Genomic DNA, 26003 nt, shown 5'->3' with positions numbered 1-26003 from the left:
GATTTAAGCAAGTACCTGCAGCGTGTGGTTTATTTCGTGTCCCTCCTCCCGTCCCTGCAGCGTGTGGTTTATTTCGTGTCCCTCCTCCCGTCCCTGCAGCGCGTGGTTTATTTCATGTCCCTCCTCCCGTCCCTGCAGCGCGTGGTTTATTTCGTGTCCCTCCTCCCGTCCCTGCAGCGTGTGGTTTATTTCGTGTCCCTCCTCCCGTCCCTGCAGCGTGTGGTTTATTTCGTGTCCCTCCTCCCGTCCCTGCAGCGCGTGGTTTATTTTGTGTCCCTCCTCCCGTCCCTGCAGTGCGTGGTTTATTTCGTGTCGCTCCTCTTGAAGAATGGAGTCAGCTGCCGACCAAGTGTTTGTTTTCTCTCCCACTTCTGATGCTTTGTTATCTCCAGTACTTTCCAGTATATGTTTGGTTGGTTTTTTTGAGATACAGAATCATGTTTTCTTTTAGGTAAAAAGATTTCTGGTTGCAGTTTTTGGTCATTTTTAAACTCTAAAAATCTTAGACTTTTAAAAGACAAAGAGCTGTATTTTCTGCTTTTTACCATGTATGTCATAGTTTAAGACATTTTCATCTGAGCTTTATCTTGATATCTGGTAAAACATGCCAGTGTAGATTTTGAAAGTAATTAATGAGCTGTTTTCTTGTAACCCATTTCTTCTGCTGGTTGTTTTTCTATTTTGCTATGTGCTAATTCTTATATCCTAGATTCTATTTCTTGTCTTTTCTTCCTATCAGATTTTTACACTTAAACCAGTCTGCTGAATTATAGTGATTTTTAACCATTTTTCTAGTATTTTAACATTTCATACTGTACTTCAGTCATTTCTGTACTTTACTGTAGCTTTAATTTTAAATTATGGAAGGAGTCTAAGACCTAACATCTTATAAAATGATTTTATTTTGTAAATAGTTTGAAAAACAGATGAAAAAGATTATGCAGTGGAACACCTTGTTTTCCCTGGTCCCCTTTTGTCCCCTGCCCCGTCCGCCTTGGACTAGTTTCCTGCGTCTTCTGTCACTGTTGCTGAAACCAGGATGAATCCTGCGGCCCTGTCCTCTTCTTACATAAAAGGTCGCGTGTCCTCTCTGTTCTGTGTTAGTGGTAGACCTTGGAGTGGTTTCTATCACTTCTTTCCTTTTCTCTTTTTGGAGACAGGGCTGGCTGTGTAGCTCCGGCTGGCCTTGAATCTCAGCAGTCCGCCTGCCTCAGCCTCCTGAGCGCTGGAATCCCAGGCATGCCCAGCCCTCCCTGGCTGTTGTCTCTGCATTTCTGCCCAGAGGGCTGCCTTGCTGTGTGTATTTACGCAGCTCCTCCGTGGTGTGGTGTGCCCTGGATTTCTGGAGCGCTGTCTCGGCCCTCGTGTGGTCTGTGAACTTGTCACAGTGTCGCCTAGGTCACTGCCCCAGTCTGCCGTCCTTTACTGGAAGGGTCCTCTGCACTGATGTGGGCGGAGTGCCAGTCCGCCTGCTGGGCTTTCCCGTGCACTGGCATCTGCTCCTGAGGTTCCCGTCTTGTTCCACTGGCCTTCAGTCTGCACACGTATAGAGGGGCAGCCCCCGAACGCTGGAGCATGTTTCCTGCGCAGATGTTCGGAGCCCTATGTGGTGGTGCCACCTGTAGTCCCAGCTGCTCAAGCAGCTGCGGCGAGGGGACCCACCCGCTTGAGCCCAAGTGGTTCGAGGTCAGTCTGCGCAGCGTAGTAAGACCCTCTCCAAACAAACCGGGCAGTGCAGCTGCCGCCGTCCTGCCTCCTTCCTCGGCCGGTGCTGGGGGTCGGCCCCAAGGCCTCACTGACCCTTTTCTTTGCTTTTATTTTCAGACCGGGTCTTAACTCGGTTGCTGAGTTACTGAGGCAGGGCCCAGACTCGCACTCCTCCGGCCTCAGCTTCCAGAGTGCTGGCGTGCACCGTCACACTTGCTGTCCTCCTGTTTCTGGGTCACCTCTGTCTCTGTCCTCCTCAGAAAGGGAGGCAGTGGCCTGGTCCGCAGCCTTCATCTCCGTCCCTGGCACTGTTCTGTTAGCGTGAGGAGATCCTGAGGGTTCAATCGGAGTTTGAAGTAAGGGTCCTTGCTTTACCCTGTTCACCGGGCCCCCTTTCTGTCCATGGGGCTCTTTCCCAGCCGGGCGGTGCCTTCCCACCATGGGCGGCGCCTTCCGAGGACTGCTGAGTGCTTGGGTTTGGGCCTCTGGAGCTGTACTGGGCCTTTGGTCTTTGGGCTTCAGCTTAAACCTGGACTTTGGTCTCCAAGAATGAAGGTCGAGTTGCATTTCCCCCTTTTTTTGGTTGGGTTTTTCAGAACTGCTTCTCAGTCTTTGTGACTGCATGGGTGCACCTGTGCTGCTTCTAGATGCAGCAGCAGGCAGAGCAGCGTGTGGCTGTCCCTTCAGAGAGTGGACATGGGCAGAGTTTGGAGGGCCACCGCTGGAAAGGACTGTGGCCACGAGGCTGTGAGCAGCAGCTGCCTTGCTGGCCGCGGGGCCCGGGAGACAGCAGTGGCCCAGTGCACAAGGCCACAGCCCCGGTCTCCAGTACCATTGTGCGCCATTCAGGGTCTCAATGTGTGGGTTCCGAGGGACACAAACGCGTGCTAGGACAATAGTAACAGATGTAGCTGAATGAGAATTTTATCTCCTAATGTCTGCTTTCTTGAAAAGACTTTTATTAAGTACTTTCCCCTAGGAATTAAAATCTGAAGACAGAATTACTACCACCACCACCACCCCTCCCCGTGGACTTCCCTGGCCACCTGCCACCTCCTCGAGTCCCTGACTTCTCTGTTCTCTGGGAATGGGTGCAGGCAGCGGCTCGATTGTAGGTTTTGCTCCTATGAATCCAGGCTGATGGAAATGTTCATGTACAGGGTAAAGGGGTAATGCGTGGGGTCACATTTCATATTTTCCTTATAATTATCCTTTTTCCTTGTAATTATCTTATTTGTAAGAAATTTTAACTTTTTAACAAAATTTTATACTTTTTGAGAATTCATTGAGTTATATGCTTCCGTGTACTTTCCCTGCAAGTGTGTTATACTTAAATATCTGTAGAAATAATAAGAGTTTCTTTTCCCCCTGGGTTGTAGGTTGGATTCAGACGCCGAGGACACAGTACTTCCTCAGAAAGAAGACAGAATTTGCAAAAGAGACAAGACAATAATAAGCATTTAAACCCTTCTCAGTCCCATAGAAGCGACCCAAATCCTGAGTCTCTATATTTTGAGGTATTTTTAAAAAGCTCTGTTCATAGACCTTTATAGAAAATGTTTCCCTAAGAAACTTAATTTGTTGTATTATAAGTGGAACTATTTTTATGTCTTAACATGTGCCTCTAAAGTTGTAAATTATTCAGAAGTATTAGCCGGTTTTCCCCTTGGTTATATTTAGTCTACTCCGTTCATGTTTATGTCACTGGGTTTTGTCAGGTAGGTGCGCTTGGAGGTATTGTGTGGAGGCAGGCCCTGATTTCTGTGTTTCCTCCAGTAGGAAACGTTTTCTCTGCCTTCCTGTTGTTTTCGTCCTTCCAAGGCCTTTCGTTTCGGAGCAGTCGGTCTAGTCAGTGTGTGCTGCTGCTCGAGAGACCCTAGGGGAAGGAGGGCAGCTGGGGACTCCCGGCCCAGCAGGTGTTGCCTCGCCCCACCAGCCCAGCCCAGTGTGGAGCCCGGTGCAGTGGACGGCCCTCACAGGAGGCCACACACACCCAGAGCGCGCCGTGGGGTCGGGGTTGGGAGTGGAGATAAGGCCACTCGGAAGACTGTTTGGAATAGCTTTGAAAGAGCAAGTAGAATTGGTGAGGCAGACGTCTGTGGTAACATTGGTGTGATTCATTTCATAAATCCCATAAGATAGATCCCTATGCAGAGATTAGACTGGACAGAAGTAGAGAATCCATCAGATGAGCTTCATGATCAACCCAGAGACTCAGGTCCCTCTCGGTTACTGGATCCGGGCAGTTTAACGTCTGGACGTGACATTGTCACTGTGTGCTCTGGGCTGTGTGGCGGCCGTGCTCACCTTTCATTAAAGGCGTTGGGCACACTTTTGTGTAAAGCAGGATGTTGATTATGGAATTAACTTGGGTAGAAAATGATTTTTTTCAGCTTTTACCATGCAGTTGTATATAGTTGTGTGAGACAGGAAATACGTTAATAAAATTCACATTAAACTGTTTAAAGTCTTTTCCAAATAACCCGACTGTGATAAAATCCAGTTTGAATGTTTTTTCTCTTTTTTAATTGCCTGCCCATCTTGCAGAGGAATTAGGAACAGCACTGGAAAAGAGGCACCGAGGTCCGAGGCTGACATACGTAGATGGGTCTCCACACCTCAGCAGTTAACTCGGCTAGGTGGTGCATGGGAGCAATGAGGTGTCTTTTTTTTTTTTCTGGTATCAGGGATCGAACTCACAACCTCGAGCTTGCCAGACAGGTGCTTATGCTGCTGAGCTAAATCCCCAGCCCCAGAAATGAAGTTTCCTTTTTAAGATTGCTTTGAAATAGGTCATCAGTAGAGCACAGAGTTCTTCTCCCATTTTTGTTGTTTCTAAGCATTGTAAAAGGTTTTCCTTAGGACGTTGCCATGAGTTGTTTTTTACTAACATGTGATCTGTTTCAGGATGAAGATGGGTTTCAACAGCTAAGCGAGAACAGCAATGCTAAGGATGAGAGTATTCAACAGAAACTTTCTTCAAAAGTAGTAAGTGCCTCTTCTTAAAGATAAGCACTATGTTTCTTACTCACCTTAGTACTGCTTTTTAAAATACCCAAAACAAATGTTTCCTGTGGAACCCACACTCCTGAATGAGAGGAAAACCCCGTTCTCTGCAGAAGTCTGTTGGTTGTCAGGGTTTCACTTCGGAGGAATTTTGCTTTGCATGCCCTGTTGCATTCCGCTGATGCTGTTTCTCATTTTTCTGTCCATGGGGATCCAGTTTTCCCTCAGTGTTTGTAATGTGGAGTCCTCCAAGGGGCTCAGGCCAGTCCCACCGCAGGGCCCCTGCCCAATCACGTCCGTGTTAGAGGTTGCTGACAGACTGTTCTCTGCTTGCCACAGCTGGATGACCTACCCGAGAACTCACCAATCAATATCGTTCAGACGCCCATTCCCATCACCACCTCCGTCCCTAAACGTGCAAAGAGTCAGAAGAAGAAAGCGCTGGCAGCGGCCCTCGCCACAGCGCAGGAATATTCAGAAATCAGCATGGAGCAAAAAAAATTACAGGTGCGTGTGGCTTTCTGGGCTGCTGTGGGGTCACTTGCCTAGTTTGATAGGATGGTCGGAGGAGCGGTCAGCATAGCCACCGTGGCTCTCACCCTTCCACACGGGGCACAGCACCGATGTCTGTGTGCATCTTGCAGGAAGCTTTATCCAAAGCAGCTGGGAAAAAAAACAAAGCCCCCGTGCAGCTGGACTTGGGGGACATGCTGGCGGCCCTGGAGAAGCAACAGCAGGCCATGAAAGCGCGGCAGATCACCAACACCAGGCCCCTGGCTTGCACTGGTGAGTGCGGGGTTTGTGGTGTTCCTGTCTGGCTTCAGCAGTGTGCTGTGCGTGCTGTGGGTCTGAGGCTCGTGTGTGTGTGTGTGTGTGTGTGTGTGTGTGTGTGTGTGTGAGAGAGAGAGAGGTCTGCTCAGACCACAAACCTTGGAGCTGTCTGTATCCCTTCTCTGAACATTCAGCCCTTCTAACCCTAACCCTAACCCTCCTTACCGCCCCCTTCTCCTGTGATGCACTGTCCTTTTCGCCCCGCAACCCCTCTCAGACCCCAGCAGCACTGCCACTGCTCAGGACTCCTGTCTGTTCCTGAGCCTGCCTCCCTGTGCCCGGGTGGCTCAGAGCTGGTTTCTGTCACCACAGCCGCAGCATCCTCTAGTGGCCTCTGTCCTGACGTGGAGGAGGGCCACAGTGCTGCTGAGGTCACGTCTTCGCTGGCCCTGGCTTCCAGGCCTGCTGTCTGTGAGCCAGCTGCTCCCTGTCCTGGAGTGCTGCTCCTGGAAGTCAGCGCTGTTTGCTCGCTCAGGGCCCGCCCGCACATCTCTACTGAAATGTCACTTGGTGTGTGTTTTGAACCAACCACATTTTTTTTTTCTTCTGCAGAGATAAAATAAAAATGACAAGCAGTTTGGTTTTCTGAACTGCTAAGTAATCCAGTTTAAATTAAATGGCAGTAGAAGTTTGGACCAAACTCTGTGTGTGTGTGTGTGTGTGTGTGTGTGTGTGTGTGTGTGTGTAGGGGTAGAAGGGTGGGGGCTGGGTCGTAGTGAGGTCTGCACCTCCCCCGGATCTTTGCCTTCCCACCAAGGACAAGTGCGTCTTCCTGGGACTCTGGACACCCACTGCAGCAAGAAGCTGGGGTCAGGGCTGCAGGACGAGGGAAGGTCAGGCAGCCGTCCTCGAGTTCAGAAGTGCTGGGCGGTACCCTGCGTCAGTGGAGGACACACCAGCATTCTTTATTAATGGCAGTGTGAGGAGGGAGGCTGAGCAGGAGGATCAAAAGTGGGAGCCCAGCCTGGACAACTTTGGGAGACCCTGTCTCACAGTAAAAAAGGCTGGGGCGTAGCTCAGTGGGGCAGCCTTGAGTCCAGTCCACAGTACTTCCCACCCCCCAAAAAGGAGTGACAGTCCTCCAAGTGTCTTGGTGGAGATAAGTAAACCGCAGGCTGAGCAGGAGTGAGGAGTCCTACTGGCCACAGCTGGGACCCCGCAGGTCAGGCGGTGCTGACGGATGAGCGCGGGCAGAGTGGAGTCCTCGTATGTCCTCGTGTGTCCCTGTGAGTCCCCACCTCGGGCTGTGGTGCTGCCCCTCAGCCTGGCTTGCCACCCTCAGAGAGGGGAGTGGTGGATAGAAACCAAGCCCCAGGGGCCCGGCGCTGCGGGGAGCTGCCCCTGCTGTTTTTCCCACGGGAAGAGGCTGCTTTTGCAGATTTATTATTGGGAACTTTGAAGGACGTGGAACTGGCCGAGGTGGTAAAACCATAGTAGTAACATCCTTGTTTGTTTTTAGTGGTTACCACGGCTGCTTTTCACCCTAAAGACTCTGCCAGCAGAAAACCTTTAACCAAGAGTCAGCCCTGTTTGACGTCCTTTAACGCTTTGGACATTACTTCCTCTAAAGCGAAAAAAGGAAGAGAGAAGGAAATTGCAAAGCTAAAAAGACCCACAGCACTTAAAAAGGTAATCTGAAACCTGGGAATCTTCTACCTTACAGAATGTTTAAAGGGTTTAAGTCTGTTTTTCAGAAGTGAGTCATGGGCCAGGTGTGGTGGCACATACCTGTAATCTCAGCACTCTGGAGGCTGAGGCAGGAGGATTGCTGCAAGTTTGAGGCCAGCCTAGACTACACAGTGAGTTCTAGGCCAGTCTGAACTGCATAGACCAACAACAAAAAACAAGAGCGAGTCGTCATGGGTTGGCCAGTAGGTTATTGGAAGTATTCATATATGTGCGTCTTTGCAATGAATAGTTAATTCAGAGTTGGAGATACCATCAGCTTTATAACAGTGTTTCAGATAGAACAAGGCCCTAGAGAATGAATTGTTTTCTATAAGGTTTTAAAAACCCACTTAAACATTTAATTGCCCACAGCACTGGACCCTGCGAGTCAGAAGCCCTGTGTTTGCCGGGCTGTTTTCCTTTGCTTGTTGGTGTTCTGGTTTTGTCCTGGAGACGGAACCTGGGGCCTCACCCAGCCCAGGCGAGTGCTCCGCAGATGCAGAGTGCAGCCCAGACCAGCCGTGGACCGCAGTGCATGTGCCCTCGCTTGCGGGCCACTGTGCATTGTGTAGGTGACTGCCATCCCCACCTGTGACTGGAAGACACTACACTGCTCCAGCAGTCCCAGCTCTTAGGGTACGACAGCCTGAATCCAAAGAGCGGGACACTGTGCAGTGTAAGGCGAGTGAGCTCTGCGAACTGGTTTCCAAACCGATTTACACTCCAGTTATGTTTTTGGAAACTCAGTTTGTCGTAGGTTTAAGGAACGAACCCAGGAGATGTGACTTGATACCGTATGTTCTCAGGCCTCTGTGTTTTGGGTACCGTATTTTCTTCAGCTCCCGGCACCTACGCTGACATTCACCTTCTCGGGAGTCAGTGTCCATGTAACCCAGCAAACACACAGCCACCTGCCTGCTCCCGCAGGCCTGCGTGTGTGTGAAGGCCCACTGCTGTGTCCTGGACGAGCTGTGACCCTCAGTGTGGACCTGACGCGATCAGTAAGACTGCTGTCATGACTCCTAGGTTATTTTGAAAGAAAGAGAGGAAAAGAAGGGCCGCTTAGCAGTGGACCACAGTGTCCTGGGGGCCGAGGAGCCTGCAGAGCCGCCTCTGGATTTCATGGACACCCTGCCGCGGGAGGGCCCCTCCCAGGAAGGTAAGAGCAGGGCCAGCCAGGGCCTGGGCTGCACACGGCACGCGGCACCCCGCTCATGGGCTGAGGATGGGCCTGCTTGAGGGGGCTGAGAGAGGGGCCATGGGGACAGCACATGGGCCAGGTGTTTTGGGAAATGGACACATCAGCGTGTGGCTCCATAGACGCAGTGCCATCCTTGGTTCGCACCGATTTCCTCTTTGTGTCCCTCTATTTGCCCCTTGGCCAGCGCACTTGCTGCACAAGGCAGCGGTGAGCCAGGCCTCGGGTGACGTGGGCCTAGGAAGCCTGCTCTGATAGTGCTGGTAAGGGACCCAATGAGATTTTCCTCCGAGTTGGTGGGCTGCAACTCTGCATTTCAAAAGTGAGTGAGTAGCCATTCACTTTTCTAGCACTAGCCGTGTTATGTATGTAATCATAACAACATGACCAGAAATCTGTGACGCATTTTCTGTCGTACACCATAGCTGGTAAAACATTTTAACTCAGGATTTTACAGAACAGCAAGCCCAGGTTTAGTAAACAAAGTAACTTGCGTGTCTCCATCACAGTGTGCAGCAGTCCTCACTGGCCCAAGCCTGTGTGGACGGTTAGGGTGCTGGGGTCTGTGATTGCCGTGGCTTCCAGGCCGAGCCAAGGCAGGCGCCCACTCTGCTGACCGTAAGCGTGGGGCGGAGGCGGCTGCCCTGGTCCTCCCCAGGCAGCCCTGTGGTCTGGACTGTGTGGTCCACGCTGAGCATCACATCGAGTCCTGCAGTAGCCCCACGCATCCCAGCACCCTGTAGGCCTACGGTCAGGGGAAGGGAGGCTTGCGTTGCAGCCGGTGGGTCTGCATTGGGCCTGGCTTAGCCCTTTGAAGTGGGGGAAGCTGGTTATGCTAAGTGGCAGTCATGCTGCCTGCTCAGGGACCTTTTTTAATGTTGAGAGCAGTTTCCTGTGAATGCGCCTTGGCAGGGAGAGGTTGCGGTGGCCGCATGTGCTCTGTAGTGGGCACATACACGTCAGCCTTGAGGCTTCCGTCTGGAACTGTAAACCTTGACAGCAGATCTCATGCAGGCGTGGTGATGCACGTCTGTAATCCCGGTACTCAGGAGACTGAGGCAGAGGCGTCGCTGTGAGTTTGAGGCCAGCTTGCACTAAATAATAGTGACCCTGTCTCCAAAGAAAAGAAAAAAGTTCAGAGCTCCCCAGTAGTCAGTTCACCTCTGGAGCTCTTGTGGCTCCGTTCATTTCGCCTCACCTCTGTAAAACTGTGTATCTTTCTTTATAGGGTATTTTCCATTGAGTCCTTTTGTTATTTTTTGTTTTGGGAAAATGAGTACATGTGCACAGTGAGTACAGAACTGCAAAGCAGAGCATAGCTGGTCAGTAAAGATTTAGTCCCAGTCAGCAATGAGCACATAGGATTCCAGCAAATATGATTTAGTCTCAGATAGTAAGTTCCCAGCACACACGATCTCATGGTGCACTGAAATCTGATTTATAAACGGATTAGGCAGCAGTGTTTCATTGTTTTAGGAAAGTGAATTTACCTCTGGGCATCATTCCCCTAGGACGTGCTCAGTTAGGACTCCCCTTCATTCTTGACTCAGTAGGCCCCCTGGATTTAGGATTCTCCGTCCGTTCTCTGCAAGTCTGCCTTGCACGTGTCTCGCGTGTATTTTTAGTAAGCAGTGGGAGTGGGGCGGTGGGGCAGAGTGAAAGCCTCGTGGTGGCAGCCCTGGTCACAGGAGCTCAGGGAGAGATATGGCTTTGCAGAGGGGACCTCGCCATACATGGGTCTGGCTGTTGAGGGAGAATTGGAGCTGAGGGAAGGACATGGTGGACTCCAGCTGGTGACTGGAGCCGCAGCCCTGAGCATAGCAGCCTGCAGAAGCAGGCCGTGTAAGGGGGGCTTAGAGCAGGAAGACAGCGACTCCAGAAAATCGGTGGGAATGCCGAGCAGGGCAACAAGGTCGTAAAGAGGTGCAGACCTTTCGTAATGAAACCTCTGGGAATGCAGGTTTGTACAATTCTGCCTGTTCTCATCTTCTTTGTGGAGACTGCCAGGCTGCATTTGTTTTTGGGTTTTTTCAGTGTAATTTAATAGATAATAGGAAGTCCTCATGTTCATAGTGGGGAGAGGTGTTTATTTGTGATAGGAAAAATGCCCACCTCGCTAACTTGTGACCCAAAAGCAGCTCCTGTAGCTGACGTGTGGGGCATCGAGGTGCCTTCCCGCATTTGCAGCCTGGGTTCTTTCCCTCGACTCGCATCTCCACAGATGCCGGACTGAGCATGCCCAGCGATACCTCGCTCTCTCCAGCGAGTCAGAACTCCCCGTACTGCATGACGCCTGTGTCCCAAGGCTCTCCTGCCAGCTCCGGGATCGGCAGCCCCATGGCATCTTCCACAATAACCAAGATCCACAGCAAAAGATTCAGAGAGTAAGTTTTTCCCTCATCTCTCAGCTCAAATACTCTGAGTCTTGATTATGGTTCTGCATCATCCCTGTTACTTGGTGAGCTGAGCAGGCGTAGCTCAGAGGTCTTTTAAGTCCTTTCCGATTCTGTGTACCAGCTGGTTGTGTCATGTATGAAGTGTTCTCTTCTTCAGCATTGACACAAGTCTGCTGGACAGGAAATATATTCTCTTTGCATCAGTGTTTCTGTCTGAGAAACCTGGCCTCGTACATTTTATATATTTAAGATATTGTGCTACATGTTTTTCCCTTTTCAGATGCTTTTGCTTTTATGAATATTGGTCCTTTAAAAAACTGACCAATTAACTACATGAACTAGGCTTTTTAAGACCTTGTTACTTGAAATGCACCTACACCATAAAACTTACTATTTTTAACTCAGAGTTTTGCACAAGACAGGAGCTCTACCACTGACCTGCACATCCCGCTAAAATATTTGTTGTTAAGCTGCTAAGTTTTAGAATTGAGATAACTAAGGAGTCACACAATATGATACTCCATCTGTGAACGACCTTTAACAGTTACTGCTGTGAGATATTTTAGGGTTTTGACATTTGTGTAGTGAGCTAGTTTTCCCTTTAAAAATGACATATGAAAGACTCGCAGGGTGAGAATATGTATGATCTGGAAGAGTCCAGACCATATTGTTGTTGTTACTTGTCCTTATTCCATTGTTTTTGAGTGAATACTTCTTGCCTAGCTTTGAGAAGTTAATTAAATGTCAAATAACAGATGTGGAACAAATAAAGAATAAAATGTTGCATATGTCTGAAATAGCTTGAAAGAAAGAAGGAAGAAAATTGCATTTTGATGTTCTGGTCTTTAGTTCTGGATACTTGCTGCGGTTCAGCTTTCTCGTCTGTGCAGTTGTGAGGCAGTGCCTCACTGGTCCTTATTTAAGCATTGCTTGCATGAAATTCCCAGTGCGGTTCCTTTTGTGATGAAGCTGCTCAGGCCTAGATTTTCCCAGTGTAAAACTTCAAACTCTGATTTTGCCTGCCCTGTTACTGCTGGGTGAAGTTACCCAAGGCTCGCTGTTTGATACCTGCTTCCAATGAGAAGATGGGAAGAACGCACAAGGAATGCCCTGGGCGACTTTCCTGTCCACGAGTGAGGACCACAGTGACCTCCTGCTCACTGCCTTTCTGTCCCTCACGGTTAGCTGGCCGGCACCCAGCATCACACTCTGACCCAAAGTCCCTGTGAGGTCTGTCTCAAGGCCTTGTTGGCTTGGGCTTCGGTTGGACTGTTGAGTTCACCCTGCACGGCTCTAGGTTGCCGAACCAGAGGGGCCCCGAGGCCTCTGCCCAGCACTTTACTGTGTGGCTAAGAAACACCTGGGGATTCTCTAGGCTCGGGGAATGCAGTGCAGGTATTCAGACATTGAGTTAGAAGTTACATGTGTTTCCTACCTTAGACACACCTTAAACATTTTATCTGTTTTGTCTTAAAGAAGGGCAACATTTGGCTTTAGAAATTTAACAGTCGGGACCCACTTTTTACTAAAAACCAGTTTATTGGAAAATCCAGAGACAGAGACAGTCTGTACCACTCTTCTGTTTTGCTAGCTGCATGGAGGATTTGAAAGTTTGAGGGACTTGACTTTTCATGAAACCTGTGTGATCTCATAAACTGTTTTCTTTCTTTCTTTCTTTTTTTTTTTTTTTTTTTGTCTTTTTCCTTTTTATCAGTACCAGGGATCAAACTCACGACTCCCTGCTTGCGAGGCAGGCGCTTATGCTGCTGAGCTAAATCCCCAGCCTCTAAAGCTGTTTTCTTAACGCAGCTTTGTAATTGCCAGAAGGTGGTTTGAAAGGAGGTCCCTGTTGTTCCCTTCACAGATACTGCAACCAGGTTCTCTCCAAAGAGATCGACGAGTGCGTGACGCTGCTCCTGCAGGAGCTGGTCAGTTTCCAGGAGCGGGTCTACCAGAAGGACCCCGCGCGGGCCAAGGCCAGGCGCCGGCTGGTCATGGGGCTGCGGGAGGTCACCAAGCACATGAAGCTGAACAAGATCAAGTGTGTCATCATCTCTCCCAACTGTGAGAAGATCCAGTCCAAAGGCATGCACGATTTGCTTCTGCCCGCCCTGGTGCCTGTTCGGTGGAAGAGCAGATTTTTAGAGTGAACCTTATGTTTTTTTCAGAAAAGTATAATTTTAAAACAAAATAGTGTGCATGAGGAAAGAAAATAAAATCAGTATGTAGATTAGGTACAATAATTGAGATTGGATCATGAAGAAAACTCTCAGTATGAATACTGGTAAAGGGTTTGGTGGGATCTGTCCCATGTCCACTTTGCTGTGACCAAAGTGGGAACCAGTCAGGTGTGTTCCTTTCTGATGTATTCCCGTCACCTTACGGCGGTAGCCTCCCCGCTAAAAAAGAATGAGAGAAGGAAGGGCCTGTGGTTAGAGAGCCAGACAGCCTCTTCTGTGGAGGCTCCTGCGTGGTAACTGCCTTGTGGGAACTATGCTGTGACATGTGTCCTGCAGGGGCCTTCAGGGTAGGTGGGGCAGGTCAGATGCGGCACATGGTACTGGGGAAGCCCCAGGGCAGCAAACACCTGGCTTTGTGAGCTGACAGGTTAGAGAGAGAAGTTCAGTGCTGTGAACAATTTTAATGATTTCTCCGTTAGGCTTATTAACTGTGCATATATGTATTTGTTTATAATACCTTTTCAGTGCAATACTAGGGACTGAACCCAGGACCTTCATAGCTGCGTCCCCAGCCCTTTATTTGTTACTTTGAGATGGAGGTCATCACTTCATTGCCCGGACTAGGTTTGAGTTTGTGACCCTCCTGTCTCAGCCTCAGAGTGCTAGGGTTTCTTATCGGCCTGGCTTAAATTGGAAGTTGATTCTGACTCTGCTAGTCACTGTGGAAAACAGAAATTCTAGTTTTGAGGAAGTTGGGAATTTTAATTGAGAAAGAAAGCCGCAGGTCTGTAATACACAAACAGCTGGAGGTGTGTACCGGCCTCTGCTGCTCTGTGCCGCAGGCCGGGATGTCTCGGACGGGAAGTGATTAACTTGGGACCTCTGTGTGTGTTGATCCCACAGGCGGCCTGGACGAGGCACTCTATAATGTGATCGCTATGGCTCGGGAACAAGAAATTCCTTTTGTGTTTGCCCTTGGGAGAAAAGCTCTAGGGCGCTGCGTGAACAAGCTGGTTCCCGTCAGTGTCGTGGGGATCTTCAACTACTTCGGCGCAGAGGTACGAATTCAGGGGCACTTCTCTTCTCCCCTGCTGCCACACATAGCACGTTTCCTTTGGCACATGGCACTGCTGTGCCGAAGTGTTGGAAGTAAATTGAGGTCTTAGAGCGTAAGTGGGGACCCTTGAATATGGCATTTCCTTTAGGTGGTGAAGCTCTATGGCAGCTTGGAAAGCTGGAGTTTCCTGTTTGTGCTATAGTGGGTTTAATTTTTTGGGCTCAGTGGTGCAGGACTTGGTCACATTTAACTGCTGGTTAAAGATAGCCAACATAATGCAATGCAAAGTAATTTCTTCATGCTTTGTGATGGGTACGTTTGTGTTCCAGGACTCTAGAGAAACAGATCCTTTAATTGAAGGAATTGTCTTTTGGAATATTAAACATCTGCACCCATTTGTCAGAATAGCTGTGTACCTGTAACACCTGCACTGCTGGCAGCTGGCTAGCACAGCTTGCCATGCGCAGTATATTGCCGTGGTATTTCAGGGGCATTTGTGATGATTGATTCCCAACTACTTTGATATAATTGGTCAACCATTTCCTTTCTTCTGTCTTAGTTACTTTTCTAGTTGCTGGTACAAAATACCCAATACCCAGAAATTAAAGGAGGAAAGGTTTACTGTTTGTAGAGGTTTTAGTCCTTAGCTGGCTGGTTCCATGGCAGAGGGGCATTGTGCAGCAGAGACAGCAGGCTGGAGGCAGCAAGCAGCAGCAGCAGCAGCAGGCTGGTTTGTTTCTGGCCCTTTGTATTTCTTCCAGGCTGTCCTCTAATTGGTGCCACTCACACTCAGAGTGGTACTCGCATTATTCATCCCTTTAATCCCAACATCACACCCTTAATCCACATCCATACACCCTAATGCAGCACCTCCCAAAAACTCCACATATGACTATGGGTATCTGGTCACAGCCTTAGCCTTCCATCCCATCCCCTACAGATTTGTGTACATCCTTTATGCAAAAGGCATTCAGTCCATCTCTAAGAGTTCCCAAAGTCCTAACAGTTTCAGCATTGCTGAAAAGTCCAAGTCCAAAGTCTCCTCTGAGATTTAAGGCAAACACTTAGCTGGGAGCTCCTATACAAGCAAAAGAAAAGTTAAACACTTCAAACATTCAGTGGCACAAGAGAAGCCTTCCCATTTCAATTAGGGGGTTAAAAAGGAATGGGACCAAGTCCCATAGTTCCATGTTGAGCATCTAGGGCAGTTTGTGACAAGATGCAAACTCCAAAGGGTTTGGGTGGCTCTGCCCCTGTGGCACTTCCCTTGGTTGTAGTTTCCAGGGCTTCTCTCTTGGGCTGGCTCTGCACCCTCCTTACAGCTTTCCTCAGATGATCTATGTTCCTGGCTTCTCCAGCCTTCTGGCATCTCCACTGCACCTTTGGCTTCACACCTACAGCTTCACACATTGCTATCTTGGGAGCACACTCCCTGGCCCCCCAAACCTTCTTCTGAAATCTGGGTGGAAGCCTTCCTGACCACCCAACTCTTGGATTCTGCATGCGCCTAAAACGAGTGATGCCAGGGTCTGCCACAAGCCGGAGCAGCAGACAGGCCTCCCTCTCTCTTGACTGTAGAGGCCCAGTGCCTCTGAACCCAGTCCTGAGGAGCAACTACTCTAGATGACTGCCATTCTGGAACATGGTGCTCTGGGCTCACTTCTTGAAGCAAAGTCTTTCATCTTTACAACTCTGAAGCTGCAGAGGCCAAAGTCCTGATTCTTGTGATGTTCCCAGTCCATCTTTTTCTTTTCAGCAACTAGTTTCTCCTCTGCTCCATCTTTGCCCTTTGAAACTTTAACAAAATTTCCTTGCCGGACAAACACAAAATGTTTTAAATCATCCTGCTGGGCTTCTTGCTCTCGTTTCCCAACATAGATTGAACTAAAGTGCCCCGATGGTAGCTACGCCACTGTCTCAACATTAGCTGCCTTGAAATTTCTTCCACAAGATTAAATTAGTCCACTGCCCTTAATCCCAGTTTCAGTCTCTGGACACAAGGGAAAAGCAGACAGATTGTTGGCCAGAGCAGAGCACACATGATCTAGAGTCTCAGTACCAGTACACTGCTTTCCAACAGACACCTGCAGAGCCCGGTTTTTACCAGCTGCTTTTCTGTCAGCACTCTGCTTCACTGAGCTCTGATGGGGGCTCCCATCAAGTGCAGCTTAAAGCAGTCTAGGGCTGCTTCTTCAGCTGGCATCTCCAGACCTTCCCAGACTCTGCTCACAAGCCAGTCCCAAAGGCTTCTGAACCACATGGCCAGATAAGGTCACAGCAACAGCTCCACTCTGTACTGAAATCTGCCCTGGTTACTTTTCTAGTTGTTGGGACAAAATACCCAACATCTGAAGCTAAAGGAGGAAAAGTTCATTTCTTGTTGAGGTTTTAGTCCATAGTCGGCTGGCTCTAAGGAAGGGTGGCATAGCAGAGGGCGTAGCAGAGGAGAAACAGCTCATGCATGGCAGGGAGGAGGGTGCACAGTGCAGCAGCAGCAGCAAGCCTGCCTTCTTTCTGTCCCTTTATACTCCATCCAGGCTGCGAGCCCATTGATTGGTGCCACCCATGCCCAGAGTGGGGCTTCCACTATCCACCCCCTTAATCCAAGTGTCGCACCCATAACACACAACACACACACACACACACACGGACCCAGCCGCCCCCTGAAGTCCCCACCTAAGAGCACGTGAGGCTGGGGGACATCAGATACAAGCCAGAATATCAGCCTTACTGTATCTATCTGTATCTAAACCCATACTCTGTGGTTACGGTGTTCGCATTCTGCCCACTTCCCCCATCTCCTGCCCATTCCTAGGTGGTCTCCTGCACTGCCCATGTGATCATCTGCCTACCCTTCCCTGAATGTGTGGTCAGTCTACACTGTCAGGGGTCCGTGTTCTCCTGCGCTGCAGGTGGTCACAGGGCAGGGCTGTGCTTACACATGTTCCTCCCGTGGTGACTGAGGTCCTGCTGGCAGGCCCCTGGCTAACCCAGTGAGCATGTGGGAGACGTTCCCTGAGCGGATGGTGACCCGTGTGCCTCTGCCTGTGCCAGGGTGTGTGGAGGGAGGCGATGACACCCATGTGGAAGGAAGGGCCAGGCGTGAGGACCACTGATGAAATCCGACTCCCGCTCTGCTTGATGCCGGAGTTCATGGGCTAGGAATGATCAGTCAGGAGCGTGGCCATGCCTTCCGTTATCAACTTCCTTAGGAGTTCTGTGTGGAAGGCTGTTTGTGTGCATTTGTGTTACACAGTGTTTGCTAGCTTTGTGTGCCTTTTTTACTTACTGTCTGCTATATCGAGGTGGATAAATGATTTAAACCAAAGCATATTCTTCTCACATGGAACTATAAGAAGTAATGACGGTGTGATTAAACGTGTACATCCCTAATAAGGAAGCAGAGGGCCGGGATTACTTTTACCATCTGCTGATGCTCACCTTGGATATGAACTCCCACTCCTGGGCCGTATGTTTGAGGCTTTTCATTCCCTGATCTTAGCTTCTCCCTTTGTTTTTTTTTTTTTTCTCTTCCCCTATGTTCTTTTGTTCCTAACGGTTTCTACCTTACTTATGTTATAAAACCCGTCTGAGTCTCAATCGCATACACGCGTACCCGTGTTTCCCATTGGTTGCAATGAAGTGCACAGTGTATCAGACGCTGTAGGTACTCCCCAGGTGACACCAGGGGGGCTGTTCCTAACCACCCTGCTGTTGGAAGCACGGACGCCCACTCTTTGCTCCTCTCACAGTGTCGCCTGCAGCGGCTGGAGCTTGTGACGTGCACTTCCCGCCTGAATTCATTGGCAGGGACAGGCTCTGCTGCAGCGTCTTAACAAGGTTTGCACTTAAGGAGCAGGGTCTTAGAGAGAAGACGGGAGCCTTGCTGTCCTGTCTGCCCTTGTCTAGGCACTGTTTATACTTTGGATGAAATTCCTCTGGTAGCGTCCAGGTCACGTCCCCCAGTTGAGCTTCTTTATTCACACTGTGCTCAGTTGAGGGCCTCAGTGAAAGCTTCTGGTGGGAGTCCAGGGAGGCCCACGTGTCCGTGAAGGTCACCATCTGGCACATACAGGCGCGGCCTCGTGCTGTGTATTTACACCGACCTGTGTTGCCCAGACTGTAGGACTTTGGTTAGTAAGTTCTGCATCTTCCCTAGTCCATGAACCTTTGGCATGTCCCACACCATGCCCATCGAGAACTGTCCTCAGGCTGAGAAAAGCAAACAGCAGAGCAACCCAGAGTGTTGTGCAGGTTTCTGCAGTTTGCATTTGGATGCTGGAACAGTGGAGGTGGTCATAGCTAGGAGCAAGAGTGCAAGCCCCCGGAAAGCGGGCTAATGGCGTCCCCGTTTCCCTCAGGGCCTGTTCAATAAGTTGGTGGAGCTCACGGAGGAGGCCAGGAAGGCGTACAAAGACATGGTCGCGGCCATGGAGCAGGAGCAGGCCGAGGAGGCCCTAAAGAACGTGAAGAAGGTGCCGCACCACATGGGCCACTCCCGGAACCCCTCTGCGGCCAGCGCCATCTCCTTCTGCAGTGTCATCTCCGAGCCCATCTCTGAAGTCAACGAGAAGGAGTACGGTGGGTGTCACGGCCCCTCCTGGGCGGTGTCTCTGGTCCTGCAGCTGAGCCCAGGCCTCACTCGGGCCAGGTAGGCAGGTACCTGTGCGGCGCTCTGCCCAGCCCGTTTGGTTTTTACTGTGTGTTTTGCAGTTTCCAGGCTGGCCTCAGCCTCAGGACGCCCTGGGCCTGGCCGGCCACCAAGCAGTTTAAATGGGCTAAGCTTAGAAGTAACTTAAGTGACGGCAGTCGTTCTGTAACTGCCTATCCGCACGACCTTTTGGTTTTGGTGGGTTTTGTTTCCTTTGGCTGCTTTTCTTTTATGCAGCCCAGGCTGGCCTTGGGCTCACAGTTGTCTGTCTGACAGCCTCCATGCCCAGCTTTTATCCTGATTTTTTGATACTTCAAAATTTTGGCTTATAGAAATCCACGTGAAAGATGTTCATTAAAGTTTAAAATGTTTGGGACTGAAACTTCTGTGAAATCCTAGAGTTTAATTCCGAAACCCTAAACTAAGAAAGGCCCAAGGAGTTCTCACACACACGGGAGCCCTGCTCCTGGCACGCCACCAAGTGGATGCCAGAGGGTCTTCGCCGGTAAAGTGCCGAGTTGTTGACATGTTATATATGCAAAGTAAACCACAGGCCTGACAACCTTCAGTCTGACCTTTCGGTAAAACCTGGGTGTATGATGTTTGCTTCAGGCTGAGTCTGTAGTGGGAAAGAGAGTGGGAAAGAAAGAAACCACCAGGTTTGTGTTGGAGGTCAGCGCTGGCCTCGCCTGGGCTTCCCTCCTGCCCAGAGCACTTTCTGTCCTCCCTCCCCAGCAGTCTTTGTCCACCTCTCTCCATCCCTCCCTTTTCCTCCCCTCCTCCTTTGGCTCCTAGTTCCTCTGTCTGTCCCCCTTTGAATCTTCCCAGCCAGCACACTGCCCCCAGGCCCCCTGCTTCCCTTTGCTGTGCCAGCCCTGGCTGCCATGTCTCTAGGCTCAGTGAGCCCAGCTTTCTGCCACACTGCTGACTGGAGATGATCATGGCTGCGGGGGCCTCAAACCTGAGTCTGGCTCCTGGGCCACCGTGGCTGTGTCCTGGAAGACAAGCTGCTTTCCCTTGAGCCCTGAGGGGAAGTGAGAAGGGAGGCTGGATGTGGCTTGGTCCCGGAGAGCAGTGCTGTTGCTATGCAGTGAGATGGCGGAGGGCAGCGGCCACCTGTGAGGTTGGCGTGCAGCACCTAGGGCGGAGGCAGCAGGGTCCCAAGCTCAGGCCCAGCCTGGAGGGCTGGGGACAAGTGGCTCAGCACGAAGGCCTGCCGGAGAGCAAGGCAGGCAGCAGAGTGGGGCTACAAGCAGATGCCAGCAGTGAACCCGCTCCGGGTGGGTGCATGAGCGGAGCCAGGTGGGAGAGGCGCCCCGAGGCTGGTGTCCAGAGCGTGCCTACCCTGATCACCTCTGCCTCAGGTTTCTCGTTAGGGAAAAATTGCTGGGAGGAAACAACCATGCTCCTAAAAGGTTAAGACCCTAAACGTTTCTTTGCATAATTAAAAATGTGAGAATTTTCATTTACTCAGGCAGAGGTGGGTACAGAGAGGAGCTGGATGGGGCAGAAGCTCAGAACACAGACACTGCCCTGGGCTGGGGCCTCTGGGAACCCCAGGGGACGGATGAAAGAGGACAGCACGTGGCAGGTAGTAGAGGAGCAGTGAGCATGCGTGACGCGGGGGTAGGGGGAGTGGGCTCGCAGCAGACTGTCCCAGGCGGGGGGAACCTGGTGGACAGTGATGTGGTCAGCTCCCAGAGTCACCAGGAAGCTGGGCTGGCATGGCGAGGTGGGGCGGCACGTGTAGTACTGGGGGCTGGGAGTGACTCGGTGTAGGCAGAGGGCTGTGGGGCATGATGGCTGCCACATGGCTGCGTCATCGCCCAGGCGCGGAGAGCAGGAAGAGCTTCTGCTGGGGAGGGAGGGCGGGGTTTCCCTCTGCAGACTCCACCCTGGCCCACCTCGGCCAGCCGCTGTGGGCTCCTCATGGTCTGGTAATGCCTGCCAGCCCGTTGATGTCAGATGTGCCTTAGTTCTGTTAACCGTGTGATGCCCCATACATGTGAATAATGGCAGCAGTGCAGTGAAAAACCCTCAGAAACCAGAAGTCGGGAGCAGGGCTCTATTTCACCTCTTGACTCCCAGTACTTTTTGCTCTGCACCCATTTTGTGTCCTGAAAGGTAATTTTAGATCATCACTGCTGTATCACATATAGCCTTTCGGTCCTTGGGGATCACAGTGTGAGCTGAGCCACCTGTGTTTCCGAGTTGTCGCTCACCCATGTTGGAAGTGCATTGAGTGGGTCGCCGTGAGGTGACGTGGCCACTGCTGGCTGCTGTACATGCAGGCAGTTGGAGCCGATTGTGCTGGACTCCTTGGTGGCGCCTGCGAGCTCTGCTCCTTGAGCCCTGCGCCTTGAGCTCAGTACACCTGGGCGACTCCCCCTGTGGCCATGGCCCTGCAGATTTCATGTGTGATCACTGGACTCGCAGGGTGAGAGTTTCTGCTTTCTGCTGCAGTGCTGTTTGTCTCCTTGTGTCTTGGTTTTGCATGCACATTGTGGAGGACTGTTGTACCTGCATAACATTTACATGAATAGTACAAGAATAATCTAAAATTTTTCCAACCAGTTGTAGAGCCAACAAATTTCTGGGTCTTATTCTTCCCCCTTACTGTTGGGTTTTTCAGTGTGGTGATTCTGAAACCGTGCTCCGGTTTATAAAAATCTGTTTGCAATTTGTAGAAACAAACTGGAGAAACATGGTGGAGACCTCAGATGGGCTGGAGACGTCTGAAAATGAGAAGGAGGCTTCCAGCCAACAGTATACTTCTGGCAAGCCTAGCCGGCTCCCGTCCACCCTCAGCTCCACAGCAAAGCAGCCGGCCCTGAGCCTCTTGGCCATGGGCAGTGCTGCCTCTGCGCCGGGCCTGGGGGTGCCCAGCTCCGCGAAGGCTGCAGCCTGCGACAAGGAGGAGGCGAAGCCCGACGAGCTGGAGTGGGCCTCGCAGCAGAGCACGGAGACTGGTTCCCTGGATGGCAGCTGCCGGGACCTGCTCAGCTCATCCATCACCAGCACCACCAGCACGCTGGTGCCCGGCATGCTTGAGGAGGAGGACGATGAGGACGAGGACGAGGAGGAAGACTATGGCCACGAGCCCATCTCAGTGGAGGTGCAGCTCAACAGCCGGATTGAGTCCTGGGTCTCGGAGACCCAGAGGACGATGGAGACGCTGCAGCTGGGGAAGAGCCTGGCGGGGCCTGAGGAGGAGCACGCGGAACAGAGCTCTGGGGAGGACGCCGAGGCTCCTGAGGGGCTGGAGCAGGGGCCAGATACCGAGGCCTGGACTCCAGACCACCAGGCCACACCCGACCCACAGAAGCCTAGCGGCTGCAGCCTGATAAGCCAACAGCCTGCAGAGCCAGGTGCCGTACCCCAGCACGCCTAACTCAGGAACTGCTCCCACCCAGGAGTCACCGGCCGCATCGTACTTGCCCTGCGGCCAGCTGCTGGCCGGCTGGGCGTTTTGTAGCACTTACTGTCTGGCCCACTCTGGAGCTTAGCTTTTCATTTGCATCTGGGTGTCTTTGTAAGAATCTCTGGGGAATTCCCATCTGTTTCGACTTCTTTTGTAATGAGGAGTAGTGATTAGAAAGGAGGACCGGTGTGAGGAAAAGAGATGCACAGTGCCTGTTTCCATCACCCTGAAAGCTGGAGATCAGGTTCTGAGGATCAGTGCTGTTCCCCGCATTGGTTTCAGGGCTGCTTCCTTCACTCTAGCTGTCTGATCAGAAAGTCGTTTGGGCATCTTGTAAAAAGGGCTGGTGTTAGGGTCAGAGGCCAAGTAGGCCGTGGGCAGCAGGTCTGCAGGAGCCCAGGCTGCCCCCTCTGATCAGCACTGTCCCTGAAGCTGGAGGGGCTCCCAGACTTCGGCAGGCAGAGACCACCAGGAGCCCAGGGCAGCCTTGAGGGGAGAAGGGGCAGGTGTGCCCCCAGGCAGTCGGTGTGGGGGCGGCTGCACCCCGCTGCCCTCTTACTTCAGGGGCACCCTCGGCCTTAGTCTGTTTTCGTGAAGACGTGGAGGCCTCCTGGGGTGTGCCACGGACAGGGTGACTATAGTCAGCCCGTCCCAGGCCCAAACCCACTTCATCTCTTCTCAGAATATGCATTTCGTGCCTGGCCTTGGGCACCCTCCATGTGGCAGTGACCGTGGTTACTGACAGGAAGTCAGGGAAAGGAATTTTGCACAACTTCTAAGGTTATCCTGATGATTGAGGCTTAGAAGAGGAGGTTTTAAAAGAAAAGAGAAAGTCGTTTTAATTGTGCTGAACCTGTAGATGACGTGGAGAAGGCACGTGTCCATTTCCTAGGCGTTGATTTCCTCTGCTCTTCCAGGAAGGCGGCTCATGCTGGACAAGCCCAGCGGTGCTGCTTGAGGTGGTTCTGCCGTGCTTGTGCGGTCCTGACCTGTCCGGGGATGTGGTGCCCTCGCCGCCCGGAGTGGCCCAAGCTCTGTCTCCCGCTCCTCCTCCAGCCCAGCGGGCCCACCTGTGCGTGCAGCCATGCAGCTCAGGGGGCAGGTCTGGGGTTGGTTCTTCCAGAACTCGCTGCCCCCTGGGCTGCGGCGGCTTTGTAGTGACAGTGCTGGCCACACTGTGGACCACCTGGGAGCTCTGCTGCGCCCTCCACCTTCCTGTGCATAGCCGGCTGTGAGGAATGAAGCCTCAGAGATGGTCCCCGCGGCGGATCTTACTGTCCTCATGTTCGGAAGCACCAGTGCATTGAAACAAGTGACAGGTTTTGAGCACTGCCAGCCCAAGAGTGGGCTACGCACCTTCCCCGCTGTCCTGCCTGCTTTCCTGGGCTCAGGGTCAGTGAGTCTAGGAGTCTTGATCTTAGGGAGGGACTTCCGTAGGGCTCTTACACTTTCTCTGTCTTCTGGATGTGAATTGTCACTTTTGATTTTCGACATTTGTATCAAAAGAGAAGGGGAGGAGATCTCCCGAACACCAGGGACCTGGCGGTGCTGCGGGCTGGAGAGGGGTGGCTGTGATTTCCACAGCCGCCCCTCTGCCAGCTCCCCATGCATGGGACCATAGCCTGCTGCGTGACAGCAGAGGGGCCGAAAGGGAGGCTGTCCTTACTGTCTGTTCCCGTTAGATAAGCTTTGGGATCTGTGTACATAGGGTTACAGGCTTTCCGCAAGTGTGCAGATTCGGGAAGTTTTCACTAGTTTTGGATGTTGGTGTGGTTCACTCTTTAGAGACCTAGGAAGAGATCCAGTAGGAAGACAAGATTGATCAGTACAAAAATGAAAACAGTGATTTTTTTTCTTGGTGTGTAGAAGTTGTTTCATTGGCAATAATAAATGTGAGATTTCTATTTCAATACACAATATAAGACTTAAGTTATGGATTCCACACCCAACTTAGATTTTTGCTTCAGTAGATTTCTTTGTCATGAAGATTACTTCTCAAAAGACAGAGATGTTCATATTAGCTTAGTTTTTGGTTTAACGATGTTTATAAATGATGTAATATATTTCTTTTGACTAAACATAGAAAAATAATGTGTTATACATTGAAAAGTTTTTACAGGCTTTGATTGGAGGTCATTTTTGCAGAGATGGTATTTTATATGCTTCCAGTATTTGGAAAAGAATTAGTCAAAAGGAATTCACATAGTTTAAATATTGATAAATTAATATCCAAATAATGTACTTGTTTGATTTCTTAATAAGTTGGGGGAGGTGGGCGGGATGGGAATTATAATGTGCAAATGAGTAGTAATCTCTACATTTTCAGCATAAAATTGCTAAATCGTAACACATTGTTACTTTAATATATGTATAAAGAAGTATTACTGTTTATAAAGCTGCTGTTTGCTTTAAAAAGTTGTCCTGTAAGTATTTTCTGTATGTTGTGCCAACAGGTTAGAATGTTAATCTGCTAAAAACTCAGTTTCTTTTTTGATTTAAGCATTTTCTGTGAAATAATTTATCTAGACATCTTTCTCTGTGTCCTTTGAGCTTTTACACATGTCACAGAATCAGCCAAGCTGTTTGCTTAGTCTGAAACCTGAACCTTAATGAATGGTAAAATTTACACTTTGTTGGCACATCACATCTTAAAAGTATTTGTATTATTTTGTAATTTAATTTCTAACTATACCACACAGATTTATAATATAATGTCTTAATGATAATGCTCTAATAAAAACTCGAAGAATCGGTCTGAGCTCTGACACTCGGGGGCTTCCCTCTTGTTCCTTGGCGGGTGGAGGGCGATTGTGACAGCGGGTGGAGGGTTGTGACAGCTCTGTGCACTGCACGCCCTGGGGCCCTAGGTCCTAATAAAGCCGTGACTGAACCAGGATCTGCCCTTCCGGCGTGCAGGGCTCAGGAGCAGGAGCCGACTCTGCCAGGAGGTCGGGCCCCTAATTTCCATCATCCCCAAATGGTAAGTACTCGTGCCCCTTGACATATGTAAACAGTACAGATGGCTGATAAACACAGCAGACAGAGCTGAGATTTCCTTTTTTAAAATTCTTCTTTTTTTTTTTTTTTTTTTTTTTGTGAGACAGGGTCACGCTATGCAGTTCAGGCTGGCCTTGAGTTCACTTTGTAGCCCAGGCTAATCTCAAACTCACAGCAGTCCTCCTGCCTCAGCTTCCCAAGTGCTGGGAGATTTCCCTTTTCTAAACGCTGTGTGACACGCAGTAACATTTCCCACTGGTGACCTGGTTTTCTCCTTCCTGACCAGAAGGGGGCATTGGGGCACCTGTAGACAGCCCAAAAGGAGACCCCATGAGGTGTAGGGAAGTCACGGGAAATTCCCGAAGCACCAAGCACAGGGCAGCCCTGTAGCTGCTTCTGGCTGAGCTTGGATCCTGGCTTAATGTCTGCCCGGTGTTACGGGCAGCCTGTGGGTTGCACATCCTGAGCCTGCTGGCGGGTCCCTGGCCGGGCAAGTTCTGCAGAATTCCTCAGACACGTCCCATCCCCCGTTCCTTCTCGGTCCGCACTCCCGTCTCAACACTGGAACACTGGCTATCCGTCAGCCCTGGGCGAGCACACATGTTTACCCTTAAAGAAATGAGGCCTGCCACCTACACTCATAATCCCCGCACTCGGAAATTGAGGCAGGAGGGTCACTGTGAGTTTGAGGCCAGCCTTTAACACAGGGAGAACCTGTCTCAAAAACTAACAAAAGGGTTGGGTGATTGATTGTGTGGCAACAACCTGGCAGTAGAACTGAACTTCTTGCTTGGAGGCAGAGGGTTGGGCTGAGGGAGCCAGCAGCCGGTGACATCTGGGGCACCGGGCAGTGGGGTGCATTCGCAGGCACCTGGCACATTACATCTGTTC

General features: G+C 50.7%; 1 protein-coding gene across 2 annotated transcripts in view; it reads left to right on the top strand.

Annotated features, from left to right (window-relative positions):
* The window catches only part of Secisbp2l (SECIS binding protein 2 like), a 42922-nt gene extending 18042 nt beyond the window's left edge, over window positions 1-24880 (top strand). For both annotated transcript variants that reach the window (XM_005004566.4, XM_013154644.3), the window contains 11 exons: window positions 3087-3224; window positions 4615-4695; window positions 5053-5220; window positions 5358-5499; window positions 7004-7173; window positions 8239-8371; window positions 10632-10794; window positions 12671-12891; window positions 13890-14044; window positions 18405-18624; window positions 21382-24880. In XM_005004566.4, coding sequence (XP_005004623.1) covers window positions 3087-3224; window positions 4615-4695; window positions 5053-5220; window positions 5358-5499; window positions 7004-7173; window positions 8239-8371; window positions 10632-10794; window positions 12671-12891; window positions 13890-14044; window positions 18405-18624; window positions 21382-22085 — 2295 coding nt within the window. In that variant the 3' untranslated portion in view covers window positions 22086-24880. The remainder of the gene's footprint in view (window positions 1-3086; window positions 3225-4614; window positions 4696-5052; window positions 5221-5357; window positions 5500-7003; window positions 7174-8238; window positions 8372-10631; window positions 10795-12670; window positions 12892-13889; window positions 14045-18404; window positions 18625-21381) is intronic.
* The last annotated feature ends 1123 nt before the right edge of the window (window positions 24881-26003 follow it).

The sequence above is a fragment of the Cavia porcellus genome, unplaced genomic scaffold (assembly GCF_034190915.1).
Source record: "Cavia porcellus strain 051 isolate PalLab524CR breed Dunkin Hartley unplaced genomic scaffold, mCavPor4.1 scaffold_1, whole genome shotgun sequence".
Lineage (NCBI taxonomy): Eukaryota > Metazoa > Chordata > Mammalia > Rodentia > Caviidae > Cavia > Cavia porcellus.
This window is presented reverse-complemented; position numbering and strand designations above follow the sequence as displayed.